This window comes from Rhododendron vialii, chromosome 3a (assembly GCF_030253575.1).
Source record: "Rhododendron vialii isolate Sample 1 chromosome 3a, ASM3025357v1".
NCBI classification, from domain to species: Eukaryota; Viridiplantae; Streptophyta; class Magnoliopsida; order Ericales; family Ericaceae; genus Rhododendron; species Rhododendron vialii.
In genome coordinates, this window is record NC_080559.1 from 26,682,727 (window position 1) to 26,695,356 (window position 12,630).

Sequence of the window (12,630 nt, forward strand, 5' to 3'; positions counted from 1 at the left end):
TACTCATAATGGTGAAGTTATGCCAAAAATTACGGTGTCCTCAAAATGATTGGGGACACCATAGCATCATCCTTTTAATTTCATGAGAATGGCTAGGGTGCACATTTGCATACGAAATGCACCCGTAGCATTTACCACTGAGAGGCGTAACATTTACCACTAAGAGACGTAACATTGGAGTAACATTTTACCAATAGGCGTAGCGGTGCATACCGTATGCATCTTTAACCATTGAGAGGCGTACAATTTACCACTGAGAGGCATAACACTTACCGCTGAGAGGCATAATCTTTTCAACATTCTTCCAACGTAAACGTAACATTTTTCAAAGGTACAGGATGTGTATTGGAGTTTTTTCCTTTAAGGGGTGCCCCTTCATGCACAATGTATAACCTGATTAGGATTGATTCACTCTCAGTAAATCGATGAAAGGGATCTATGTGATTGAAAATTTAAACTTCAATGTTCTAAACAAAACCGTGATTCCACCCATGAGGACAAGAAACCTTAAAATCATCTTGAAAATCGTATTACTTTTATTTCACTAACTTCGGAAAAACAGAAACTACCTACTGAGCTTATTATCTCAAAACAGAAAAACAAAATTATCTTCGAAGATGGCGCGATGATCCCGAATTCCTTACTACGTTCCATTGTTAGGAAAATCTGGCAATCCCCAATTCCACAGAAGGCTGGCCTACAAACCAGCGTTAAATGGCACGCCAGTGCTAGGCAGCCAAGTATGTCCCTGAATTAGATTCGCAACGGTGAATTGACTTGCCTCGTTCGAGTCCATAACTCGGTACCCTGGCCACTTCACTCTCCCTCCTGTTGACGAACCAATACCCCTGTTCCCGTATTCCCTGTAATAAACGGTGTTCGCGTCCGCCCCATCCGGCCTCTTCTCCCACGGCATCCACCCCTGTGCTTGAATCGGGACGTCCAAATCATTCTGAATATAGATCGTCCGGGCGAAGGACCTCCAGGGCCGGCCCAAGTAAATCTTGTGCGTCCCGATCACCTGGCTCAGTTCCGGCTCCGCCGTGACCCGGCAGTTGTGGAACACGAATCCCGTGGGTGAATTCGCTGAGTTGCGGCTGGATGCGGCGATGGTGATTGTGCGGCCAGGCGATCTCCTCAGGCGGAGGTTGCAGTCCTGGAAGATTGCTGCGGCGTCTCCGCAGATGAAGTCGACCGTGCCATAGATGTCGCACTCTTTGAAGAACTGTTGGCCTCGCATGGCGACGATGGTGTCCTGATACCCTTCGAAACCGCAACGGAAGAAAGCTGAATGCGGCGCAGATGATGTGATTGCCGGAGCCTGCTGCTTCTCAGGGCCTGCTGTGTTTCGGAATGTTATGTCGCGAGCCACGAACCCGTCACCCTTTATAACTGCAATGCCGAACATGAATTTAGTTTGGAGCCATTTTCAGCGAACAGGTTATTGGGATTCTCTCTTTTCAAAAATTTCAGCTGTTTGACAAGTTGAAAATCTTGACAAATATGAATCTTGGAGGCTAATTGTTCGCAATACAATAATGACACATGACATGAGTTTTTTTTCTCTCTGTTAGGTATTTAGTCCATTAGTTGGTCTAAAGTCTAATCATTCTTGTCCGGTAAGCAAGCAAGGAACCGGCTCCTCATGTCCCTTCGTCCCGTGCTCGCCACAACACTAGTTGTGATATACTCCTAGTAATTTGTTTATACCTCACTCGGTTCAGATTCAGTAAGACATATATGGTCTGATGTAGGCAAAAAAAATCGAGCACAAACTTCGAAGCATATAAAACTAATAAGAGAGAGATGACTTACTAACGGTCGCAGATTCTGATGTACCCCTATCTCCACTGATAGAAAGGCTACCAGTGATAATGGTCTTTCCCATACCATCGCCAGTGAACATAACGTTCTTCATTGCCTCAGTCACCACAACATGTTCGCTGTAAACGCCACTCTTAATGTGAATGACGAATCGCCCGTCACCTCCCCTCTTGAGTGACGCGTCAAGTGCCGCCTTGATGTTCGGAAAGTTTCCCGACCCGTCTTGAGCCACCACTGCCGCAGCGTTTCCGACCGGCTCTTCGGCTGCCAACCTCGGCCTCCGCTCTCGATGATGACGGGGCTTAAGCTTCCGCTCTCGATGATGTCTTCCCTTCCTATGATGTTTTCCTTTCAGCATTCGTTGTAAAAGACTTCTCTCGCCCCCTGGACTCGAGATGTTTTTACTGGGAATTCCCACATCGGAATCAGGTCCTGATTCTGATGCAATTTGGATAGCCAAAGTGGTGGCGATTGTGAACAGTGTTAGTAATAGCACAAGCTTCATTGCAATCGATAGACCCATGTTCTTTCTTGACTTAGCTCCTTGTGAAGGGGGTTTACACGCAGCTATAGATAGGGTGCAGTTTTTTGGCTCGTTTAAATTGAACTTAAATTTTGGGGAAATCACTGGCGATTGATAAATGACCATAAAGAGTTTAACATGTTCCAGCATGTGTGCTTTAATATTTGGCGTTTAAGGTTCTCTCTCGCGCTCATAGATTTGCTATAAGTTCATTTACGGTTAGGAAAGAGGATTTTATTGCAAGCATACTTAAGGTGGCATGCTTTCTCACTGTCATGCGGCTTTTTGGGTACGACGGTCAGACAGTGTATCGGTCAATTTACACTCACCTAGATTAATTCTATCTCCGATCAAAATAACTTATAATCTTTTGATAAAAATGACTTACTTTATCGCCATTGGCATGGCGCCGCTGTGTTGAATCACATGGGGTCCGCATAAAAAAGTTCTAATATAATTTTTGTTGTAGATAAAAATGAACCCCTCAAAATATAGCATGTATGAACCCCATTGTGGATGCAAAATACCAGATAATTTAGCCCATTTCGGAAAGCCACCACCATTTTGGTAAAGATAAATTTGAGAAAAAAATTCATTAATAGCACAATTGTAAATTTGACAAAGAAAATTACCTTTCGAAATTGAACTAAAATTTGAGTTTTACTTCATTTGAGTTTTACTTCATTTGAATAAACTTTTTGGCTAAGAGAAGTAGACCAAAGATGAGAGAAAGTTGGATGTGGGGAAAGAGACAATGGTACACTTGTCAGATGCTATAAAATGTCGTGGCAGTATAAATTCTTATCGTGACATTAGCAGCGTCCATATTAAAAATGGACAATCTTTTTCAAGACGGAAAGAGTAACTAATGGACACCCTCAAAACAATCCCCACATATAGGCGCAGAGTAAAATCTCTATTCTCTTTTCTGATCCACAGTAAAATCTCTATTCTCAATCCGGACCTTTCATTTTGTTGTGCCATTTTCGTTATAATTCGCCATTGCATTGTCATGTCATTCTGATTGAACTCTCTACACGCAAATACTATACACACCATTCGCCAACAAAAAAATATTTAAGGCTACACATCAGGAATAAATGGCACGCCGGCTTCCGGCAGCCACAACTCGCCGCGGATGAGCTTCCCAACACCGAATTCCTCCGCCTCAGTTTTGCTCCTAATATCGTGATACCCGCTCCACTTCACTCTCTCCTCGGTCGAAGACCCCGGCCCAAAATTACCATACTCCCCGTAATACAAAGTGCCCAAATTCCCCGTATCGTTCCCCCACTGGGACCACCCCACACCGGGGACAAAACCGTCAAGATAACTCCTCATATAAACCACGGGGGCATAATCCCTCCACGGCCTGCCCAAGTAAGCCACGAACGGCCTGGCCACCGGGCCGCCTCGATCCCCTGCGGGCAAAACCATGCACCGGTGGATCGAAAACCCGGTGTTCTGGTTCGGGTCCGTTCGGCCTTGGGCCGTTAAGACGATTTGGTTCCCGCTCAGTGGGGTCCGTCCGTAGATAATGCAGTTTTGGAATACTACCGCGGCGTTTCCAAAGATGAAATCGGTCGTGCCAGAGACGTGGGATTTGGCGTAGAATTGGCGTTGGGAGTGGACGCAGAGGGTGTCTTGGTATCCTTCGAAGCCGCACCGGTAGAAGACTGAGCGGTCGGACCGCGATAGGAGGGCAACGGCCTGGCCGCTTTGCGGGCCTGCCGTGTTGCGGAAGGTGATGCCCCGGGCTATGAATCCGTCGCCGGCCACCGCTGGAAGTTAATTAGAGAGTTAGCTAGCGAGTGAAAATAAGAAAAAGAAAAGTGGTGGAAGATAGCATAAAATTTATAAATTTTTCAATACGACATGCGAAGATCCTGTTATAGTGGCTTCCTTTTGGTTAAGATGTTAAACTCTTTTTTATGACTTTACAATCTTTCGAATTGTAAGAAAGGGAAAGGATCCAACCGAAAAATATCACTTTGTGTACTTTTCTCTCAATTTCTCACTAAACATTACTTGATCCAAATGAGTAATTCGGATAAACCTCACCAGCACTTAATTGTCGATTAATTCTTTTTTTTTTTTAAGAACACTGCCGATATGAATGGTTATGGCTCCAGGCAACCCACCCCTGCAGAGCCATCCTGCATTTTGTACACCTCTACTGAACTTCAAATACTTTGGGCATAAATTTCGGCATACCGTCGTTTTCAAAATTAAATTTTGCGCAAATTTTATCTAGAGGGTATTGTAGTACTCTAAAACCGCGACAGAACGAATGGCTTACAGAAAGTTGCAGAGTCAAAGGTGGAATAGCCTCCGGCATGGCTCCGGTTACCGGTGACAATAGTGCTCCTCCATCCGTCACCAATCAGCATGATATTCTCCATATCCAGGCCTACCTCAATGTTTTCATTATAAATCCCACTTTTTACGTAAATTACAAATCTTCCCCAATATCTCATATTGATCGATGCATCGATAGCCTCTTTGATTGTGACAAAATCTCCTAACCCATCTTGAGCCACCACGAAATCTGGAACTAGCCGTTTTGACTGCAAAAGCTTCCGATCGCCACTTGAAACCCAGCTAGGAAATCGTTCCCTATAGGTGATTTGACGACGAGCTGTTGTATTGTTGATTGCCAAACTGTTGCTTATCAACTTTGAAACATTGTTGTTCTTGAGGGAAAATACGTTATCGGTAACACCTAGCTCAGTGAACTCATTTTGACAGGTATCGAGATTCGTGAGGGCCGCACTAAGCCAGGTTTGTACGTCAAAGTCGTCACGATTCATGCTTTCGTCTAGGGTACGGTTAAGTTGGACAATGGTGCTCTCGTAAAGCTTCAAGCAATCCGTCCACGGGCCTCTTTTTCTATCGCTACAAGAAGCTAGCCCGAACCACTTGATATAGGTCAGTGCATTCAGCGACCATTCCAGGGCTAATTTTGTGGCCAAATCTCGAAAATCATTCTTTGACGTTGATACAGAGTGGTTTCCATCTTGGCCCAGATGATACTTGCATGGTTTAGGGTATGGTGTTTTGTCGCACCACCAGTTTAAGGCACCCCAATTTGCGCTTGAATGGATTGGAGAGAGGATGGAAGAAAAAATTATGAACAATTGAAATAGCCCAACCTTCATCACTATTGATGGACTTCGCCACAATTGTTGCAAATTAGATAGGCCAAATGACAATGGCTTGTGTGAAATGTAGTACACGTTTATATTAATGTAATATTTGACCAACACTTTAGAATTTGGCTTCTCTGCAGTCTGTCGTTGGACTGCAGAGTGTCGTCCGCGTAATCCAAACCGTCCAAAAGTATTTTTAACGGTTCAAATTTAACAAAATTCTTACAAGGAAGAGTGGAAGAGCTTTTTTAAAATCTGGACCGTCGTATGTAAAGATGAATGTTTACGATGAAATGGCAGAGGCCTCTGTGCAGTCCAACTGCGGAGAAGCCGGGTCCAACTTTTATGTTATTGGGGTGACTATCTAATTGGCTTTATTGTCTTCATTGAGAATAGAAATATAAGCAGAGATTACGCAAAATTGTTAGATCTATAAACGAGTCAAATGACCCAAAATTGTTTCAAACAGACCTAATCACCATAGATCTTTGTAATCTTCTAGTAATCTACAAACTACTTGTATAAATCAATTTAAACACCAACAAAGGCACAAATTTGGCTTCTCTTTCCTTTTGAAAGGGCTCCTATCCATAGTGATAGCGTAAATTTTCTCCCTCAAGTTGATCAAAAACAAAAATTCTCCCTCAAAATCCAAGTGCAATTTTTATTTTTACAGCGGCACTTTAGTGCGGTACTTTCTTTTTGATAACAAGATGTCCCGGGGCGGATCAAAAAAAAAAAAAAGATGTCCCGGTCAAGTTACGCACACCTCGACTAATTATGAGTCCCTGAAGTTAACAACCAGACACATGTTCAATGACCCAAGGTTTGCAAAGCTGGGCTTTCATGAAATTCAACCTTGTGACAAGCCTTTCAGTTTCTATCTGGAGGAACACAAGCACTACAACACGAAAGGGCTTTGGCGAGGAAATATGGCGAGGAAAATGTATTTTGTCGCTAAAAGTACATTATCTGTGAGGAAATTGAATTTCGTCGCGTTTTCTAGCATGGAAATCTTTTTCTTCGCCAAAAGACCTTTTCTAGCGAGGAAAAACAAATTTCCTCGCCAAAGTGGTACATTTGGTGAGAAAATCTATTTTCCTTTCCAAAAGGTTGCATTTGACAAGTAAATATTTTGCCACATTTTTTAGGACTCATTAATTTTTGATATATATGTCATTATTAATTATGTTCATATATATTTATATTTTATTGAAAAATTTATTTTGTAACTTTTCTTATTCTTATTAGCAATGAAAGATATGTTTCTCACTAATTCTATGCATTCCCTTTTTTCCAAATTAAATTAATTGTTAACAATGTTTGTTATTCAAATTGTCATAATATTTATTGTTTGAATAATTTTTTTTTAAAACACATGCTAAAACAATGTTATCCCATAGTAGTTGAATATCTTAAAGTGTAGGTATCGATGATTTATCCCATAGTAATAAAAACTCAACAAAAAAAATAAAGTTAAAAACATATTGAAGTGATTTTGTATTGAAAATATCTTCAAGTTAGATAAACACAAATCTATTTTCAAAATATCTACATTACTGCTATCTAGGAATAAACTATTTCACAAAGAATACACTATTTCATATCTATTGTGCATTCATGTTGTAAAGAATTCTTTTTTTGTAAATCGTACGTTAGTTGATTTGTATTCAATCCAACTTAAGTGATTCTAATGGCATTCCTTAATAACCAGATAAATATGTTAAACATTAATTTGAAATGCAATTTTGCAAGTATCATACATATTTTTATATATACATATACATATTGTGTGTGTGAGTGATATATATATGGATTGAAAAAAAAAATTTGTTAAAATTTTTTTAAAAAAAAAATGTATTGTCTTTAGTGCTTTTAGAATAATCTTATCTGAATATTTACAATTTTTTCATATTATTATAGAGATGATAAAAAAAAACTTTAAAAATTACTACAAATCTATAATATACTCTTTGTATTTGGCAAAAAAAAACAAAAGAAGAAAGTCAAACTCACTTTTAAACAACGACGTACAGTGATGCCTCTTGTCATTCATAATGTGATATTAAAACATATCTCAGGCTTATGATGACAAAAATCTCATTCCATAAAAGGTAGGATAATCCCATCAAAAAATTAGAATAATAACACATATTATTAGTCTTTCAAAAGTTGCTGCCATATACCAATATAGGCCTGTCAATGGGCCGGATCCGATCCAGATCCGGATCCGATAAGACACAATCCAATCCGGATCCGATAAGACTCAAATCCGATAGTGGTAATCCGGATCCGAATTCGAAAAATCCGGATCCGAATCCGAAAAATCCGGATCCGATCCGGAAACTTTTTTTACTTCAAAAATTTTAGCAAAAAAAAAATATTTTTTTCAAAAAAATACAATTTTTTTTTCAAAAAAAAATTATTTTCCGAAAAAAAATTTAAAATACAAAATAAAAATAAAAATACAACTTCTTAAACATTTTTTTTTTCAAAATAAAAATTTTACTATTTTTAAAAAAAAAATGAAGTTCGGATTCGGATTGATAACAGATTTAATCCGATCCGATCCGGATCCGTATTGAATTACCGGATTCGGATTATCGGATTATCGGATCGATGTTATCGGATTCGGATCCGGATCGGATTTTTCGGATCGGATCCGATCCATTGACAGGCCTATACCAATATAACATGTTTCAACCAAAAAATTATGCAAGTGGAGTGTAATGCAATTGTCCTCCCTTATATATTCCAATGTACATGGGGTAGGGTTCGATCTCCGTAAGCCTCATCCCCCTCGCCAAGTTCCTTATAGGATAGTGTAGATTAAAATTAACGAATTAAAAAAATCAAAAAAAATTATTGTGCTAGCAAAAAATTAAATTTGTTCAAATAAAGTTCAGACATTATAAGAGTACAAAACGTCGAAAGACCATAATTAATATTGAAGAAAGTAGTTTGGAGAGGTAAAAGATATGATAAAATAATGATATATACCTAAAAGTTCACTAATTTTACCAGAAAGCTAACGTGGTGCAGTTGGTAGGTGGACCGCAACTTATAGCTTTGGACCCCAGAGGTACAAGGGTTCGAATGATGGGGGCGGCAGGTGAATGAGGAGAAACTGATTTCTTTTGGGATGTCAATTTTTTTAGCGAGGAAAACAAATTTGTCGTCAAAACAACAATTAGCAAGGAAAATGTTCCTCGCCTTTTGCAAAAAAATGACAGAATTCACGAATGGTATTTGAGAGGAAAAACATTAGCGAGGAAAAAAATTCCTTGCTAATTTGTCAGAATAGGCAAGGATTTTTTTTTTCCTCGCAAATACCTTTTGCGACAAGGTTTAGGCAAGGAAAACTAGCAAGGAAATTTTTCCTCACTAATATATTTTGTGAGGAAATTAGGTGCTTTGGCGAGGAAACTGAATCCTCGCTATAGCCCTTTTCGTGTTGTAGTGAAGATTGAGAACTCATAATTATCGCAATAGACCCCAATTTTGAATTGTTAGACTCATAGCTGTAAGGATTGTTTTTTTTTTTTTTTTTATCCTCGCTGTAATGATTGTTTGCCCGTCAAAAAATAAGGGGTCATTCCTCTTGTCCTCATTTTTACGGTTTTATTCACAACAAAGTAAAGGATATTTATTAGCCATTTAATTTCATTTAAATTTGATTAAAATGTAGAAAAGCCTTTTTGACAAATCAATATTTAGATCTATGTCCAAATCATTTCCAATTAAACAATGGCATAATTCGACCGTACTTTCCGTCCCCAAATATTGGCTTTTTTTTGGTAAATACCTCGACTACAACTTTTGTTATGTCTATGAATTTGATATTGTACTGCGATAAGTTCAAAATGGAAGACATATTCTATAGATTATGACCACTTTTTTTCACAAATTTGGTCCTTCATTTTACTATTTACTATGTTGTATACTTTCTCTTTTTGAAAATGTAATAATAAGTCAGTGAAAGGATGCGTGGATCATACCTTTTGTTCCACTTTCCATTCCAGTGTTAATAGGAGCGGGCCTTAACAATTGAGAATTTAAATTTCATTCAAAATTTCTAAAACGTCCAAGACCCCTTAAAAAAAAGACGTTCTAGAATTTGTCCGAACCATACTACTCTCATAAATAAAAAGAAGAAAAAGTAGGTATTTAATTCAATGTTGTATAGTAAAGAGCTAGAACAAAACAATGTACATTTACAACTCATATCGATCATTATAACATTTTCAATATTCATAGGCCAGCAGTGAATGGCACCCCGGTTGCCGGCAACCACGTGTTGCCGGCAATCAAGTTCGCAACGGTGAACTGGGAAGCGGTACCCGCACTTGTTATAACATGATGACCCTTCCAATTCACCCTCCTCGTAGTCGAAGAAGCAGGCCCAAAATTCTTGTACTCCCCAAAGTAAAGCGTATCCTGGGCAAAATCGGTATTTTCCCACGCCAGCCAACCCGCCGGATTCACCAGACTTCCTAGGTAACTTTGAAGGAAAACAGTCCTAGAATACCGTTGCCACGGCCGGCCCAAGTACGTATTGTAAGAGCGGACCACCCGGGCAAAGCCGGGTGTAGCCACGACACGGGAACCCTGGATCGAAATGCCGGTGTTTTGATATGGGTCGATCCTGCCCTGGGCCGCGATCACGTTGGCTTGGCCCCAAAGGGGCTTTCTTACGTAAATAATGCAATTTTGGAATACCACGGCCGCGTTGCCGAATATGAAGTCTATTGTGCCGTAAATGTAGCACATTTTGAAGAATTGGCGCTGCGCTAGGACGAAGAGGGTGTCTTGGTACCCTTCGAATCCGCAAGCGTAGAAGACAGAGAAATCCGATGCTGATCGGACGGCGACTGCTTGACCGTTTTGCGGGCCAGCCCTGTTTCGGAATGTGATTCCCCGAGCCATGAAACCAGCGCCATCAATCCCTACAGAACGACATGATTGTAGATAATTTAAGTCACCGTAATATATTGTTACTATATTTATTTGAAATAAAAAGGGATTCATTTAATAAAAAAGATTGTCATTAAAAATAGAAAATAATAAAATATAAAACAAGCCCAATGCATTGACCTGCTAATTAAAAAAAACGTGTTGCGGTTGCTTTAAATGCCTCTTAACTTAATCAATGACTATGAGGATAATGTTACTCAAACTTATATCCCTGGATTGAAAAATCATTTTGGGTGATCCAACTAGCGTTGGGTATCCTTGACTTCCATTTTTTGTGGGTTAAGAAATGTGTAACGGTAATTAAAGAGTGTTTGTGCAACATGTGACGGTGCGGTATGTTTCAAATCATGTGTAGACATGCAATGTGACTAGCCGATGAAAAAGTCACCAAGACCTAAGTATGTACCACTCAATCCGTAACCAGAGCAAATTAAAGACAACATCTCAAAATAATTCCGGGGTTCAATCTCACTCTTCATGATTGGCTGGCCCCCCTATAAAGCTAGAGCAAAACTCATTTAAGGAAGGAGATAGCATGTTTGTTAATCCTGATCATGAGCATATTTAGCCGCAAAAGTTCTGAGTAAGTAACGTTTAGGTATAATGTAACTTAAAGTTAAGGACAATTAATGATCGATGTGTCTTTTAGCTTCACAGAATACCTAATCATTTTCAAGCATTCTCTTAGTCTTATCAACATAACGTACTTCTTACTATTTGAATTGTAGGTAATTCGGATCAAAAAAAATAAAAATTGTTTGTAATTGATTTAATGTAGATTGGAGTCATTTAACAGTCAAAGCAGAAATCAAGGAGAGAGAGCTGGCTTTAAATGGAGCTCCTGCCAACGAATAGTGTTATTGGTGCTCAGAATTAATCGAGATGTGTGTAAGCTGGCCAGAACACCTAGTTATTAGAGAGAGAGAGAGAGAGCGCGCGCGCTCTTACCAACAGTTGCACAGCTATATATTGTGTACCCTGAAGCAACACTTCGCTTGCCAGAAATTATTGTGTGCCTCATTCCGTCGCCTACCAAAGTAATCTTGTTCATATTTTTGTTGATCTGAATATACTCCCTATACACGCCCCTTTTCACATGTATTGTTATCCTCTCGTCGCGACGCCTCCTTGACACCGCCAAGTTTATCGCAGCCTGGATCGACCTAAAGTGGCCCGACCCATCTTGCGCCACGATGAAATTTGCCTGAGAACTCAACGGCGGAGACTCCAACAGTTTCCTCTCCCCGGCCGAAACCCAGCTCGGAAACTCCCCTTCAGTTTCTTGGCCGTCAAGCAACGCCCCGTTGATGGCCAACCCGTTGCTGATCAGCTCGGACACGTTGTTGGACACGACAGGAGAGATGAAATTCGAGACGTTGAGCTGATGCGACCCTGCCCGACAAGTATCGAGGTTCGTCAGGGCGGTGCTGAGCCACGTCTGGCAATCAGCATCTGTCCAATTCACGTTGGCGGCGGTGGCCTTTAGGCCTTGAAGGGTGTTGTTGAGTTGGAAAACGGTGTTGGAAATCAATCCGGAGCAGTCCAACCACGCGGCCAGCTTACGCTTGCTACTGCAACGTCGTCTGAGCTCATTCACGTGGATTTCCGCGTGAAGGGCTCGCTCCAGTGCCGCTTCCACCATCATCGTCCTGAAATCCGCTTCGCCTCTCGGGGCGTGGCGGCGGGGCCGGCCCAAGGAGATTTTGCACGGTTCTGGATGAGGAGTTTTGCTGCACCAGCGGTCGATGCCATTGGAAGCTTGGTTTGGTAGGGCTTGAGTGAGGAAAGAAGGGAGAGAAAATGATATGGGTATTATGAAAATTAATGCAAGGTTCAATGCCATTTGGTGTGTTGTTTTCTTTCTATTTTTGGGTATGATTTGGATGTTGTGTGGTATTAGGGGGGGATCGAATCTCTTCAAGGACTTTTCTTTTTATTCAAGTACAAGTGAGATGTGGTGGGTCGAAACTTAATTAGCACCACAGTTGGCTTTTTTGAAATGAGAGTGGTTAAATATTGCAAGATAACCCAAAGGCTTAGGCCCCGTTCCTCTAAAGGAAATAAGAGTTGTTTTGTAAAGCGAAAAATAAGTATTTATAAAAAGTCAGAGCTAGCTAGTCTCAGCGGAATGGGGCCTTAGTGGGCGAAACCCGAGACTTA

General features: G+C 40.5%; 3 protein-coding genes across 3 annotated transcripts; all 3 read right to left on the reverse strand.

Annotated features, from left to right (window-relative positions):
- Positions 1-471: 471 nt before the first annotated feature.
- LOC131319419 (pectinesterase 2-like) lies at positions 472-2,413 on the reverse strand. Its single transcript, XM_058349648.1, has 2 exons — positions 1,816-2,413; positions 472-1,392 (listed from the first exon to the last, which is right to left on the reverse strand). The coding sequence occupies exons 1-2, from the start codon at positions 2,345-2,347 to the stop codon at positions 698-700; spliced, it is 1,227 nt and encodes a 408-aa protein (XP_058205631.1). The 5' UTR covers positions 2,348-2,413; the 3' UTR covers positions 472-697.
- Positions 2,414-3,267: 854 nt separating this feature from the next.
- On the reverse strand, positions 3,268-5,505 carry LOC131321291 (pectinesterase 2-like). Its single transcript, XM_058352288.1, has 2 exons — positions 4,647-5,505; positions 3,268-4,128 (listed from the first exon to the last, which is right to left on the reverse strand). The coding sequence occupies exons 1-2, from the start codon at positions 5,503-5,505 to the stop codon at positions 3,431-3,433; spliced, it is 1,557 nt and encodes a 518-aa protein (XP_058208271.1). The 3' UTR covers positions 3,268-3,430.
- Positions 5,506-9,645: 4,140 nt separating this feature from the next.
- On the reverse strand, positions 9,646-12,415 carry LOC131318915 (probable pectinesterase/pectinesterase inhibitor 59). Its single transcript, XM_058348962.1, has 2 exons — positions 11,419-12,415; positions 9,646-10,442 (listed from the first exon to the last, which is right to left on the reverse strand). Exons 1-2 carry the CDS (start codon positions 12,311-12,313, stop codon positions 9,748-9,750), a joined length of 1,590 nt encoding a protein of 529 aa, XP_058204945.1. The 5' UTR covers positions 12,314-12,415; the 3' UTR covers positions 9,646-9,747.
- Positions 12,416-12,630: the final 215 nt, after the last annotated feature.